Genomic DNA, 16017 nt, shown 5'->3' with positions numbered 1-16017 from the left:
GCTCTGACTTTCTATTATATGTAGACCTTAGTGGCTGAGGATTGCTTAGTGTATTCTCTCTTTAATCTCATTCATTTGGCAGTTAGATACAATAATTATGATCTTTGTAGCTGCAGTTTTCAGATGCTAGCCTTGGTCCAGGAATAGCCTGTGTTTGGTAGGTTTTATCAAAATGAAATTTGCTTGAGAATGAAGGAAAATACGTATCACCAATTAAAAACAATAATAAAAGAAAAAATGTACGGCCATCGTTTTCCCAGCTTAGTCCTAGAGTGTATGAACTGATATTTGACATGAAGATTATGTTGAGGAGGGAGAGTTGTTCCTTTTCTCATTGAAAATATAATTGTTTTTGGCAAAGAACAAAGAATGTGAAAATTCCAGCTTGGCAGTACAGTATTTTAATGGCAATCGCGGTACTGCCTAGGAGCTATTTGCCAGTAAGTCAATAAGGGCTGAACTGTGTTTTTGAGGTGTGATAGTTCAGGGATATAATTAAAGAAGTAAAGCCTGATTAAGCAGTAAATGAGTTTCAAAAATATTAAGGGAGTTTGGAAACTTGAAGTAATAAAAAATTGCAGTGCGCAGCAAGCAAAGCGGGGTGTCATACAAAGCACTGGCTCTCACTTGGTCCTCGTTTAAGTGACCTCCTCAGAAACAGGCACTGGATTACTTGGAGGTTTCTGTTTTTTTCAGTAGTTATTCAGTAGTACCTGAAAGGTTTTTCAAATAAAATTTTGCATTTGCCATCATTTCACAGATGTGTCTCTCTCCGATTGCATACTTGATTTCACTTTTGCTGCCTAGCCAGTGATAGAAAGGCTGCAGAGGTAGTCCCCAAGAGCACCTCTCTCTCTCTCTCCTCTTTTTTTTTTTTTTTCCTTTTAGATTATAGAGAAATTCAATGTGAAATATTTGTAAATGAAGTATCAAAGTTATAAGATGAAAGATGTCAGGAGCTGGGAAAGGTCAATTCACATTTTTTTTAAAAACAATTTACTCCTGATGTGTGTGACTATAATAGCTTTTTTTGTTTATTGTGATTATCTGAACATTTTATGCCACAAAATCTGAGGAACTACAGAGCAAAAGATTTTGCCACCTTTTAAGCTTAGTTGACCATTATTTGTTAATCAGTAATAGTTGCTCATTAATTTGCCTGACTACAAAATAGCTTTTTCTGTTTACAGCTCATATGCAGTTGTGACCTGGACAGCCACCTTTTTTTTACTTTGAGCTAAAATGTTTCTGATCAGAAGTTACTTTGTATAAATAAAAATACCTATTAGAATTCCTGTTTCTGTTGATAAGAAAAAATACTATGTTCATACGGAGATAAAATCAGAGGTTTRGTTGTGTGAACAGCAGGAATTTCAAATCAGCTTTCCAAGGCACTGTATCTGCACATTTGAACAGTGTTATTGATGAAACTTTTTTAAATTGTGTATAGAAAGAATCTGCTCAAATATTGTAGCAGAAACCAGAGTAGTAACTTGATTTGCCTACGGTGTTTCCTTTTATTTCTTAATATTTCATCAGCTAGCATTAATTGCTGTAGCTCCGCTGAAGTCGAACAAATGTAACAAGCTCCTAGTGGTTTTTTTGGTTTGATATTTAGTTTAATTTAAAAGGATTATCTGTGTTTAATCTTTCTACAACTGTTAATCATTAAATACAACTGAGTATTTCCTGAGTCCTTGCCCTTGAGTAAGCCTGTGTAGTAGATAATAGTGAGTGCTGTGCTATGTTACACTTATCATTGTCCCTTCCTTCTCTTTTGCAGACATTTGGGCCTAGATTTAGTTCCTCGGAAGGACTTTGAGGTTGTGGATTCAGATCAGATCAGTGTTTCAGATCTTTATAAAATGGTAAGAAATCTGTGGGAGATTCTTTTGAGTTTTTTTTTTTGGGGGGGGGGGGGTGTGGGGCTGAAGAAGGGAAAAAGAATTTTTATTCTTTCCTCTTGCCTGTTTTCTTAGTTAGACTAGTGTTTTAAGCTATATGTTTCTCTTCTTCACCATAATCATCAAAATAGTGAGTGTCTCAAGTACCCTGCATTGGTAAGAATGAACAATCTTTCTTTTGGAAATGACATGCTGTATATATTTTGATAGAATGGATGGAAAGACACAAAAAGAGAAATGCTCAGTAGCTCTAATAAAGAATAGAGGCTATAAAATCCCTTAAAGTCTGTAAAAACTTGGTTGAAAGAGTAGTGCAGGTGTCTTTGAATATTGTTTCTTCTTGCAATTTTCTCTTGGTTTTGAATCTTGTTTCAGAAGCAGCAGGAGGAGTTCTAAAAAGGCAAAACCATCAGATACACCTAATAATTGCGCACTTTGGTCTCTGCTAAAATCAATGTACTAGCATTAAATGAAGTAGCAATAGTCCTTTCTCCACTTATTGATGGAAGTAAAGAAAATGTCAAGAAGTCATTCAGTCCTTTCTCCTGCTTAATGTCAGGATTGATAGGAATGTTTGCATTGCACTGGAGAAGAGTACAATGTTTCACTTACATGATTGTATTTCAAGCATTCCTTCACTGCAGTGAGTTTAACTTATCATTTTTAGTCATCAGTGCATTCCTATCAGTACATAGCAAAGTTAAATATATTAGATATGCGAATTATGTCATTAATGAACTGTAGGGCCACTAATACAATTCACAATATGTTTATTTGAATTCTGTTGTATTAGAAGGACTATGTAATGTAGTTATTTTTGTTCAGGGTCATGATGTAACTGTAAAGTGAGGAACAGCATGTGATGTTCAGTGGAGAGTAAGTGAAAACCTTTTCCAAGGTGATGCTTCCCTTTTTTTAAAAAAACAAAAAAAAGAGAGAGAGAAGGAAAGGAAAAATAAAGGAGGAAAAAAATGCAGTTACTCTAAAACAATTTCTTAGCTTTTCTTAGCTTAATATTCTCCCAGAGAAAAATGATTTTCCTAAGTAAATGTTGTTACAGTCCAACTTCTGTAAATATTTAATTTTCTATTTTAAAATGTTTCACTTTAAGTTATTGTAAGATTAGGCAGTGATAAGTCTGTGCCTAGACATTTTTTTTTTTCATGTGCGAGATGTACTTCTCCCCCAAACAAGGCACTTTTTAAACAGGCTACTTGCTATTGCAGTTTTGGATTATTTTCATCATATAACAGTGGATTTGGGGGAAAGAAATAAAAAAAGTGTTTCGATGAGAAGATGTTGAAGTGTATCACCCTACAGCAGTAATTTTGGACATTAATTCCCGATTTGCCATAGATGGAGAACAGTTTGGTGCTATAACACCCGATCTGGTCTTGAAAAGCAGCAAGGAAACACCTCCCCTGCCCCAGCCCTGATGAGAAAGTCCGCAGCACCGCTTGCTGCTGAGGTCTGTGCTGGCATCCGGACGTTACTGTTAGTTGGTTCACACTTCACTGTTGCTTTAGTTTGCAGATTCAGGAAGACAGTGCTGTCTGATCACATCAAGTTCACAGTCAGATGGCAATTTCAGGAATCAAAACAGCGGAAAACCTATTAYTTAACTTGCATTTTGCAGAAATTGAGCTTTTTTTTTTCTTCAGACAAGAGGAGAATCCTCCTTACTGCTGGCAAAATATTTAATGGATCTCAATTGTGCAATGAGGTTTTAGGTTGTAAAATAATCTGAATATAGTCATGAGAGCCCAATTACTTTTTCAGATTTAGAGAACTGTAGACTGTTAAATGTGCCAAAAGAAACAGCCTCATGTTAGCAGAAAAATRGATGAGGCTGCATACTGGGTATTCCTATCTATAACTGGGAAGAAATTCAGGTGTTTTGTGTGGAGTTATTGGGCTTACTATAACATTTTATTGGTAAAATTTTCAAGTTTTAAAATTTTGCATGTTGTCTTTAGTTTTTATTTTACTTTACTAAGTTTATTTCCAGCTGCTATGTGAGGTTTTCTTATCTTCATCTCTTTGTCAGAAATGTCATTCCTTCGGGCCTTGTACTCTGTTTCTCCAGGGAACTCATCGTGAAGCCACAGGATAARCAGCATTTGTCAGAAATTGTTGTTTTACTCCTGAAGGAAACCAAATTGCCCTTTCCCTATGAAGACATTTGTGGCTGTAACAAATTCCATAGAGCACTGATTCATTTTTGCTTTACGTTGCTTTTGAAATTGTGGAAAAATATGTTGTCAGAATTCTGCCAAGGAGCTTAGTGTTGGAGTCACCGCTAGGTTTAAGCTGTCGCTGAGCAACACAAGTCCAGCCGAATGTCACACACTTGAATTTTTCGTGAAAGGGGTTACAAGACACATCTATGGAGGCATTTGCAAATATCGAAAGTGTTCAAACCTAACCATTAAATGGTTTGCTTTTCCGTAGATTGATTTGTGCATGTGTTTTCAGGAGTTTAGCAGCTATGTGAAAGGTGCAAATACTTACTGCATTACTGCTACATCCAAATTGTTTCTTTCAGCTACCAGAAAAAATTACTAGTTTACCAGAATTGCTAATAAATAGGCAAGTTTTTCATAATTGCCTATGTTTTATTCAGAGGACTTTAATTGTCAAGGCATCTATTAGGAAAGGAAACTAAAGACTGTAGGAAGTTTGTGTTTGAGGTGGAGTTTTCTTGATTTTAATTTTTTTTGTTGTTGTTTTTTCTTTTTTTCCTTTCTTTTTTTTGAAATAAGTTGTCACATGGGGAATTTGGTATAAATTTGGTTCTAAACTCTAGTAAGAAATTGGTTGAGAGTATGAAGTTAGAAAGCAATTTGTTTGCAACTGACTTGGAAATGGTAACACTTGATTAWCAAGCATGGTTAGGAAAGGAAGGAGGAAACAGTAATAACTAATAGATAAGATATGGGAAGCATGTTAGGCAAAAAGAGGTAAAGAGTTAATAGTTCTTTCAAAAAATTTAAAACAAAACAAGATTTTCAGTGGAGATAAAGGTGGGAAATGTGGTAAAAGACTCTATTGGATAAACTAAGCATTCTTTGACCTCGGACGCTGAAGTGGCGGAATGGGAAATTACCCCAAGAATAAGTGAGGAGATGGGGAGGAATATAACTGTTTGGAGAAAGGAGTTTTTAAAACACTTCATTTTTAATTTTAAACATTCCAGTTTTTAAACATTCCAATTTGCTTCTCTAACAAAAATGAGTCTAATGCATAGAGGAAAGGCAGGTGATGTCACATCTAGATTGTCATAAAGATTTTAATGGTCTTTTAATTTCAGTTTTTCTGATGATCGCTGGTTCTCGATGTACCTACTTTACAGTATTTCCAAGGCTAATTAGAAGACCCTTACTCAAAAGTAATGGCAAATGGTTAACAGCAATATTGAAAACTTTACTAGTCAGCTTCAAAGTAGGAAGAAGGATGAATCGACTGAATTTTGGGTGATCATCCTCCATTTCGTAATGCTTTTTTCATTAATGACTAGATGATGGAATATGCAGTATGCATACTAAATATGTAAATACCACAAAGTTAGAAGTGATTGAAAGTACATGAGAGGAAAGGATCAGGATTCAAAATCATCTAGACCAACTGGGAAAATGATTTGAAAAGCATAGGATACRATTTGCAGATGATGCATGCCAGATTCTTAACTTTGGCAATCACTTAYTGCTTCTGAAGTACAGGTGGGGCACTGCAAGCTTTGATGGTTTTGTAGAAGAGGATTGGAGTATTATACTTGGATCACAAGCTGAGTTAGTCCATTCATGCCTCCGTTGCAGTGACGAAAACTTGGTTTAGGCATCAGAAAACACTTTATAATGATGAAGGATGCACTGAAATAGTCTTATSTACTAAAGCTTTTACAACCTCAACAAGCAAGTACCTTTCAGGAAGAATAGAAATAAAACTATTTCTTTCTTTTAGAAGAAGAAGGATCTAACAGCGCTACTTTTCTGCTACCTCATTAGGCATTTAAGATTGGAAAGGACCTCAGAAGGTCTCTAGTTCAACCTCCTGCTCAGAACAAGGTCAATAATGAATTCAAATCAGGCTGCTCAGAGTTTTGTCCAGTTGTATCTTAAAACTCTCCAAGGAAAAAGAATGGATCTCTGCCCCAGTGTTTGACTGCTTTTCCCCCCCATATCCCCTCTTGTGTCAGGCTGGGACATGCCCTGTTGCAGCTTGACTGTAGACTTTCATCCTTCTGCCACGCAGCTCTGTAGAGAGCTTGGCTTTGTCGTCTTGCTAACCTTCTCGTAGATACTGGAAGGCTGCCGTTCAGTCTCACTCTAAAGTATCTCTTGTCCAGAGTAAACAAGCTTCATTCTCTCACCATCTCTTCCTACAGCATGTGCTCCAGCTCCCAGCCACCTTCATGGTCCTTTCCCAAACTTGCTTTATTTTTTGTGTCTGTCTTCTGGGGATCCCAAGGCAGGGTGCAATATTTCCAATGTAGTTTAATGAGTGGTCAGTAAAAGGGAATAAACACTTCTCTCAAGCTACTGCCTACATTTCTGTTAATACAAACCGATATGCTGTTAATGTGCCTTGCTGTTGGAGTGTACTTCTGGGTTAAGTTCAGCTTGCTGTCCAGCATAACGCTGCCAGGTGGTCCCAAGGCTGTATCATTGAAGAGATCGATCTGTTCCAGGTGCTTTTGTCTTTGCTGAACTTCATAAGGTTCCTGTTGGTTCCTCTAGACTGCCTAGAAGGGGACCTAGGCCTTGCTCTCAGACGTGTTGACTGCTGCCCTCATTTTACTGTCTGTGAGCTTACTAGGAAGCATAGCTCCAGGATAGAGAYCTGAGGAACTTCACTTGTAACCAGCCTCCAAGCAGCATGCAAGCCACCAACTGCTACTTTTTGAGCCTGACAATCCAGATAACTTTTTACCAATATAGTTAAGCTACCCATCCAGGTATAACTTCCCAACTGGGGTTCAAGGTTGCTGTGGGAGACGGATGACTTTAGCAAGGCACTTGACACCAGCTTTCCCTTACCCATGGATCTAGCTGTTTTATCATGGGAAGCAATTAGCTAGGTCAAACATGACTTAYCTTTGTAACTCCACGCTGGCTATTTCCAGTCACCTTCTCCTTCRTGTGCCCAGAAGTGGTTTCCGAGAGAACACACACACTTTGGGCACTTGGCCTGCTGGCAGGCAAGGGTACATAAAATGAACTTTGCTAGTAGCTGTCCGTTTTGCAGTAGCGTAATCCAGAAGCATAAAAGCAGAGCATCTAGTCTTTTATTTGTGAAAAACTTGAAATCTAGTTTTCAGCCAGTTGTTCAGGATTTAGCTAGATGTGGGCTCTGTACACAGCTATATTGGCTGAGGAGCCCGTTGCTCTTTGGACAGCCACTTGTACCTCCCCTTCTAGAGTTTATCTCCCATGTTAGGACTCGCATCAACAGCTGAGTTTCAGTCAAAAGAAGCCAGGATAACTTGAGCAGTTTAAATAGCTGGTTGCTTCAGTGCCAATAGATACCCACTGAATAAATAGGCAACTCAGACAGCTAAACCAAAAAGGGCTTTAGCATTCAGAGGAGGGTGCTGTTGTAAGATGCACAGTGCAGCGAGAGATCATAATTTCTTCTAGCAGTGTGGAAGAGGACACTTTTATGGCAGTGATTGTGAAGAGATGTCAAAATATGCCATTTAATTTAGTGTCTTCGTTTAATGTCATTATGAAGATTATCTTTCCTTTTCTGGTAGCGAGTCTTTCCTCTGTTCTTCCTTCTGAGTGGAAGACAGTGTGGCATGTTTTGGAACAGTATTGTTGAATATGTTTGTGGGATTTCTTTTGCTTTTACCTATTTTGAAGCTACAAGGCTGTCAACAGATCGTGCTGGTGGTTCTAGACTATATGTTTTGTCAAAATAAGATACTGGGCTTGTAATAGAAGGATAGAGATAGGGAAGAATAAAGGTAGTATATATTAGCATGTAATAGTATTAATATTTCAGTTTAAAATGCCAACGTTAAAATGAATGTGTTGGACAAGCATGGCGGAATCATTAATATTTTTTTAAAGCTCTTTGAAACCTTTTTAATTTAGATTAGTGTTTAAATCTCCCTTTAGAGATTAAATAGGTTCAGTGAGAGACTTGCAGTCCATTTTCTGATTATATCATTTCCTTTTAGCATGGAAGACTTTAAATACAGGATCATGCTCTGAGCTGTTTCAGAGATGTAGCTCTTAATATGGACATTTCTATACAGGTGTTGACCAGCTGAAATGTAGACATGTCTTGAGTAGTTTATCAGGATTGCAAATCCTGACTGGCTAGGTCTGAGGAAGAATTTTAAACAAAGTATAAAAACTCTCTTCCTTTCTAGATTTTTATGTTTGAACAAATGCACCTTTTCATAGATAGAGTACTGATAGATGAGGATTAGTGGTAAGGTATCCCCTTGCTTAGCAAGAGGATGCATAGATTTTACAATACAGGGTGAGGGACCTCTTGAAAGGAAATGCTATTACAGTGCTGGGAATTCTGTCCRGTTTGCTGCAACTTTGTATGTTAAAAAGTAAGATAAATGCCACCTTTAAATTATAGTAATTAAGCTAARAAAGCCCCAACTGGGAATTAGGAAAGCCTATTAGAAAACTAGTGGTCTTAATTGATAAACTGTGGGGGGAAAAGAGGAATAGAAAGCTGATGATGATCTTGACCAATCTTTTTTTAAGTACTGTTTCAATGCTATACAGATGTAATATAAATATTTCTTGCTATAAAAAAGTCTAAATTTTAATATTCTCTGTCTCCGCAGCATTTATCAAGTAGACACAGTGTCCAGCAGAGCACATCACAGGTAAAACTGCTGTAAAATGTCTACATATGAATTTTTGTTGTCTTTGATAATGTATCTGTACATAAAGGTAGAAAAGATACACATGACTTATCTAGTCTTACATGGAGCATTTCCTCAGAAGATCCTCAAGAATAATTAACTCATTAATGTCCTTCAGCTTCTGTTTAGCCCTCTTTTTGAGAAATAGGATTGATCCAGGTTAGTTGATGGAAGTAGATTTCAAATTTATAAATCAAGTATCTCATATTTACCTGRTTATCATGGTTTCTCAAACTGTTCTAATTAAAAAGTAGAAAAATTAGGGAAATTAATGTGTCATGTATCTTTAACATAACATACGTTTGAGATTAAGCCTTTCTTTGTTAGAGAAAGGGGAGCAGAATCTTGGTTATAATTGTAAGGTCAGTTGCATGTCCTTCATTTATGAAGAACCAAAAAATTATTTTTGTGGTTTTAATCAGGTGGATACAATTCGTCAGCGTCATGGGGAAGCTTGCCGTATGCCAGTGCCTCATCACTTCTTCCTCAGTCTAAAGAGCTTCACCTACAACACAATTGGAGAAGACACAGATGTCTTTTTTTCTTTATATGATGTTCGAGAGGGCAAGCAAATCAGGTAGGACCAATCAAACAACTTAAAAGCTTTCTAGGAGAAAAATGGTAAACAAAGCAAATACATTGTTTGGAGAAAAGCGTATGAGGTATTCTTGTGAAATGACTGAAAGGRTAATGCTGGTAAATTATGAGCTGACAGTGTTGCAATGCATACATCAGGATGTAAGTAATGCTGGTCATCATGTATGAAACTTAGTGCTTGCTTATAAGCAGAGCATTAGAAGAACAGACTGAGGGAATTTTGTTTAGATTTCTGGCTTTCTTACGTCTCCTTACGTTACTGAAAGTCTTAGCAGTTAGTTACTGCCATTTTAGGGCTGTTATTTAAGAAGCATTAATAATGATTGGGTCAGACAATATGACTTTTGAAAAGATGACTGCTGTGCATTTAGGTGTTGGATTGAGACTGAGTTCTCTGCGCTTTGCCTTACAGACCTGTCAAAATACAGCTTGCTTTCATCACTCTGTCACTGGTGATATATAAGTTGGGGTATTTGTAGTCATCCTTACCTCTAGGTTGGACAGCTGTGGTGCTCAGTATGTTGAGGTAACTAGTACTAATTTCAACACATACAAAACGTGCTACACTTTTCCTTTGCAAACTGTGTGTTTTGAAAGCATCAGAATTTGTAGAAGGAATCAGAGAATATGCATTGTGTCTCAGTGATGTAAGCGTAGGTTGGTCTRAGCTGAAGTACAGCGCGTTTATGTTATTTTTTGAGTTTTGATTAAGGCAGTTGGCAGAGATATTTAGGATGTGGCTCAGGCTGCTTTTGCTTCTGTGGTCAAAACTATCCTATATAGTCAAAATATCCTATATATTTCAGCAAATTAGATGTAGGTGCATTCTAAACTGAGGAAAGAAAAAAACAAAAATGAAAAACAAACAAAAAAAAACCTCCCCATTTCTTTCCTTTGCATATGGTGACAATAGTGTTAGTCCAAGGAGTAGAGTGATCAAGGTTTGTAGCGTGTCAGAATGTGTCCTATTAAAAAGTGGTATGTATTAGAAAGCTATAATGATTTGTGTGCTGCTTATAAATGTATATCAGCCACCATTTAACCGGGCAGCTTAAATCATTTTRTAGAATGTAGAAGGAATGCCTGGTCTGGTATTACATAGTATTTATATCACCTGCACTGCATTAGAAATGCTGATTTTGATATAGTTAAGAGAACATGCTTTTAACTACCTTACAGAAGAATGAACAGAAAATGACTGTTAAGACGGTGAAGTGAGAATGGCAAAGCAAGGCTTCCTGCAAAGCAAAAATCTCCACAATTAGTTCATACTACAAAACAGTAAAATATCAGATGATTTAGGTGAGGAAAGCTGCAGGTGGAGGATGAGAGAAATAACAGCTGTGATTGTGCAAGGCCTCAAATTACTTCTAAAGACGAACTGTCTTGGGCTGCAGTTCTGTGTAGCTTGTAAACATTGAGTAGGAAAGCCTGAGAAGGAGTTTCCTCAATGATGAGGAAAGTAGTAGTTATAACAATAAAGTGCAAAGGGCAGTTGAGGCATATGTAAATATATATAATAATGCTTTGATGTGCAAACAGTTGTTACTACCCAGCTCCTGGTGTCCTGCATCAGTGATCCGCTGCAGCAAAAACATAATTTTTATGTTGTCTTGCATCCCAAAGAGGGGTGTGAATGTGTAATGAGGCTGAGCTCTATTTTGGAGAAGAAACTTAAAGCAGAAAACAGATAAATGTGCTGCTGCATATTTAGAATGATGCTTTTATATCTACATTAAAGGAAGAAGTCTCTTTCCTTTTCTGTATGCCTCAGGAAATACTATGCTAAGGTTAAACCAAGCAAAGTTCTTCACACGGCATTCTTGTTGAAAAGGACAAATTGGCTTTTCTGAAATGGTTTTGAGGTTGATAACAGTAGGAACAGTTTGGGTAAGAAACTTGTGCTGGAGATTGACTGGCTTTCAGTGTTAGTGTTTTGGATGCACAGTTTGGATGCAACTGTTACAAAACTGGTACCAGTTTTGTTACAACTGTTGCAGACTGTAACAGTTACTTCCCAGTCAGGATGAAGGAGGAATCAGTTCCTCTGTTCTTCAAGAGCTGAAGTAACACTATGTATCAATTATGGGTCAGCCCTCAGMGGGCTGGAGAGGTAGAGATGTATACCGGCTTTCCAATAAAAATACKGTGCCGTATATTCTTTAATGGTTTGTGCTGTCTGAAAATGAGGAGTAGCCAAAACWTGACAGTGGGGAAATACAGATTGCAGGAAAAAACATGCAAGAGTGTAAGACTCAGACATGGAGAAAATTTGCTACTACACTTTTGTGTATTGACAAGAAAATTGTCATATTTGAAAGACTRTATTTGAAATATATTTTAATATATTTGAAAGAATATGATAAAGAAATATTTGCAAGTAAAACGAACTGCATCAATGAATGTCTGGCTCTACAACCTGTTTCAGCCCRTAACAGAAACAACCTCTTAATCTGAGCATTAAGTAGTGGCTCATACCAAAAGRGGAGAAAGTGTATTTGTACGTCTTAAAGTTAAAAGCTCTCTTTATTGCAAGAATTATTCCAGCTAGTTTTGGTTCAACAGGGAAGCCTTATTCTGAGATGTAGCTTGGGTTGAATGACAATGAAATTGTCAAGTTAATTAGAAAGAGAAGGAAAGAAAATGTTATCCTGAAGATGGTGGACTTCAGTAACATAGACTTCAATAAACTTCAGTAACATAGACTTCAATAAACATTAAAAAGGTAGGTAAAATGCTATGGAGACAAGAAGCTTTAGTTGACAGTTCCTTAAGAAGACAATATGAAGAGCACAAAAGTAAATTACTCCAGAACGAGAGAAAGATGAAACGTGTGTGTGGGGAGCATGACTTTGAAGTCACAGAGCAAAAGTGTAAAGAAAGTAGACACAAATGAMATTGCACAAATGGAAGGGACAAAAACTTGAAAAAATGCAATTAGCAAAGGACAAGAAGGACAAAAAGGAATAATTCTATAACATTTTAGTATCAAAAATAAAAATTGAAAAAAAAATCAAGAAATAACTGAAYTGATTAAAGGGGATATTAAGCTCTCAGCAGATGTTACCAAGATAGCTGGAGTATTTAATAGCTGTTTTGCTTCAGTCTTCCTTTTTAAAAGGGGGGGGGGGGCAGGTCAACTGCAATCAGATGGGGAATGCAAAAACTTCTGGAACAAATAAACTGTTTATTAGCACTTAGAAGCTAACAAAGATAAGTGAAARCCAACATAGATTTGTCAAACACAAGTCACTTCAGAACAAACTAATTTTGTTCTGTTCCATGTTGGAGTGCACCTCATGCCTCAAAGAAAAGCATTAGACTAGATGAAGATACTGTAAAGGAGATGAAAAACTGGTGGAAAAAAAWTTTCATTGTTACATGTGCTTCACTGTCATTTTGGAAAGATGCAATAAATATTTTTTTTTCCAAGCACCTAGGCAGTAATATATTGACAGACASAAATAAACCAAATTAATTGAAGCAGTAAGTTTTAGCAATCCTTTGCYATAGCTGTGGTTTACTAACAGATGCGTAAGATTATACATAACTTCAAAAATTACAGATTTTAAAGCATGATATAAGACCTCCTTAAGACTGGAGACTTTGAAAGATGTGATAATTTAAGCACTAGTCCATAGCTCTGACAATGGAAGTCCATGTGGGCATTTTTCATACAGAGTGTGCTCAAGATCTTCTTCCCAAGACCGGAGTTTTCCTACAATGTGTGTAGAGGGCCAGTCTCCTCCTCTATTTAGTGTGTAGCATATGAGAAGACCTTATGATCTTTCAGCTGATCTATTGAGTCACAGTGTGCTGCTACTTTTTTTTTTCTCCTTTCTGCATAGTGTCTTTTCATGATGACTTGTATCTTGGTACTATGTTCTTCCTTCTGGCTTTGTAATATTCTCATGTGGTATGAAYGCAGCGCTTTCTGGACACATGTAAGCTCTTGACTTAAAACATCTTGTCAGAGTGTGTGGACAGTCAAAGGCTGCTTCTGATCCTTTAGTCAGCAGTTACACCAGGTTTAGCCTGGTCAGATCCTTGGTCCCTCTAATAATTTCTTTTCTGGGTTTACTCCGGAGAAGACTAGCTCTAGACCATCCTAGTACAGCCAAAGACATCCTAAGTTTGCAGATTAACTGTGGAATGTTGTCTGTTCATCAGGGTAGTACCCTGACATGAAGGAGGTCCTCTCTGCCATCCTGRCAGATGAAGTCTTAAGCAGAGCATTGCAAGATTGTACCTTCTGCACTCTCTGGCTTGCTATACGGTAGCTTTCCCAAACTCCTTACGCTCTTCATCCAGTGCCAGCTCAGCATTGCTGGAATCAAATTGATCTTTGAATGAGCAGCAGGTTTGCAGCACTCATTTTTTCCTTTCTTGAGAGAGCTTGTTACACTCTGTGCAAGCTCCTGGGGGCTGTCAAGGTCATCAAGAGTATCTCTGACTTTATAGTTCTGCACCTATCCTAAATACCTAGCACCGTTGTTGGTCCATAGAGTAGAGAAGTCTGCATCCTTCCCCCCACCTTCTCACGAGATAGTGTTATTTCATGGAGGATTTTAGCTGCTCTAACATCTGCTGGAAGGGCAACATGGCAGAGTGCAAGCAGTCTGGGGGATTTCTGGAGRCTACGGAGCACAATTTCTTGACAGAGGAGACGGACTGATTTGGGAAGATGCTGTGCAGGACTTGCTACTCACAAAGAAGGAAGACCTAAACGGACTAAAGGCATCTTTGGCTGCAGCAGCAATAAGATGGTGTTTAAGGTCCTGTGGGAAGCAAGGTGGGTAACAGAATTACAGCTCCAGGCTTCAGGAAAGCAGGTTTCAGCTTTTTAATGATATGSTTAATGGAATCCCATGATACTCCTCCCTGAAGGGCAGTGGACGCTTTTCCAGGGCGGTTTCTTAGWTACAAGCATGGTCCATTTTGACATGCAGATAGTCAAGCAGGTTTATCAGATGGCTGCCTGGGAGAAATACAAAGAAATTGCCTATATATGCATGGACAAAAGCAGAAAAGCAAAAGCTTACTTGGAGTTGAATGTAGATGAGGGTGGGAGTGGGGGGGGGCAGGAGGCAAGAGAGGTGCATGTGYGCGCATGAAGGGCTTCTGTAGATATGTTGGCAGCAAAAGGAAGATGAAGGAAAACACAAGCCTGCTGCTCAGTAGGGCAAGGGACATTGTGATAAAGAACATGCAAAAGCCTGAAGCACACAATGTCTTAGCTTTATTGGTAAGGTCTGTTCCTTGTTCGCCAAGGTTCCTGAGCCTAGTGTTTGTGGGAGCAGAGCATAACCCACAGCAGAGGAAGATGGCCTATGGGAGTGCTTGAGCAAACCACGCATCTGTTTGGTCCCATGGACTTGTGTGATGCATCCAAGGGTATTGAGGAATCTAGTCAATGCTATTGCAAGGCCRTTCTCTTCAAAAGTCCTTGACAATCGAGCTAGGTTTCTGACGACTGGAAAAAAGCAGACATACCAATCTTCAGGAAGGATAAAAAGGAGAATCTGGGGTACTACAGCCTGGTCAGCCTCAGCTCATTCCCGAGGAAGTGATGCAGCAAGTCCTCCTGGAAGACATGCCCAAGCAAAAGAAGGATAAAAAGTGATGAAGAATATGGATTTACTGATAATTTACCAACTTGGTAACGTTCTGTGATGAGATGACTAGCCTGGCAGATGAGAGGAGAGCRGATGTTGTTTATCTTGACTTTAACAGGGCCTTTGATAAGGCCATTGTAACCAAAGAGAAAAATTATGATTTCATTAGGTGGACGTTAAAGTGAGTGGAAGAGTAACTTGACTACCAGGCTGGATTGCAATTGGTAGTACAAAGTCCAGCTAAAGGCTGGTCAGGGGTTGATACTGGAGCCAATAACGTTTAATGGCTTTATTAGTGACCTGGATGTTGGGATGAACAAAACCTTCGCTAAGTTCACATTTGATGCTGAACAGCAGGGAAAGTGGTCAGCACACTGAAGCATAGGGTTGCTATTTAGAGGACTTCAGCTGGCAGGAAAGAGGGATTCGCGGGAACTTTAAGAAGTTCAACAGGGGCAAATGCGAAGTCCCCCACCTGAGACAGAATAACCCGGGGCAGCAGGACCAGGACACCCAACAACAAACCAAACGTGATCTGCAGCATGCTATCACGGCAAAGAAGGCTGGCTACATACTGGGCTGTATTAGGAGGAGTGTAGCCGGTACACTGAGGGAAGTTATTCTGGTTSAGTTTTTAAGAGGTGTCTTTGGCTGTCCTACCTCATTTCTTGTTATTGCAAATTGGCTACTGAATTTGAGCTAGTCTGTAGCTTCTTCAAACTGTGATAGGATTTAATTCTGCTTAACACATTCCTTTTAGAAATAACGATTTAAATGAGGTAGCACAAGGAAYGGGTATCTGTAAGCAGTGACTCTTTTAAGTAACGAGTATTTTCAACTTTAACAGTTACAGCAGCAGCAAGAATTGGCCGTACATGTTTAGATGTAAACTTAGAGTGAAAGTTGGCAGCTAAGAACATTTAAAATAGCATAGTAGTGAAACTCTGATTTTGGCATTGGTGTTGTTTTTCTTGTAATGTGTGCGTGAAGAAAGACCCTGAGATTGCAT

At 38.2% G+C, this 16017-nt stretch overlaps 1 protein-coding gene across 1 annotated transcript in view; it reads left to right on the top strand.

The window, feature by feature from the left end:
* The window catches only part of DOCK3 (dedicator of cytokinesis 3), a 197826-nt gene that overhangs the window by 61685 nt on the left and 120124 nt on the right, over positions 1-16017 (top strand). Inside the window, exons 7-9 of the mRNA XM_085311589.1 lie at positions 1784-1868; positions 8716-8757; positions 9219-9373. Of these exons, the coding sequence (XP_085167715.1) occupies positions 1784-1868; positions 8716-8757; positions 9219-9373 (282 nt within the window). The remainder of the gene's footprint in view (positions 1-1783; positions 1869-8715; positions 8758-9218; positions 9374-16017) is intronic.

Source organism: Rhea americana, unplaced genomic scaffold (assembly GCF_003343005.1).
Source record: "Rhea americana isolate MKP2758 unplaced genomic scaffold, rheAme1 scaffold_345, whole genome shotgun sequence".
Taxonomy (NCBI): domain Eukaryota; kingdom Metazoa; phylum Chordata; class Aves; order Rheiformes; family Rheidae; genus Rhea; species Rhea americana.
Note: the sequence above shows the minus strand (reverse complement) of the source record. Positions and strands in the feature narration are given on the sequence as shown.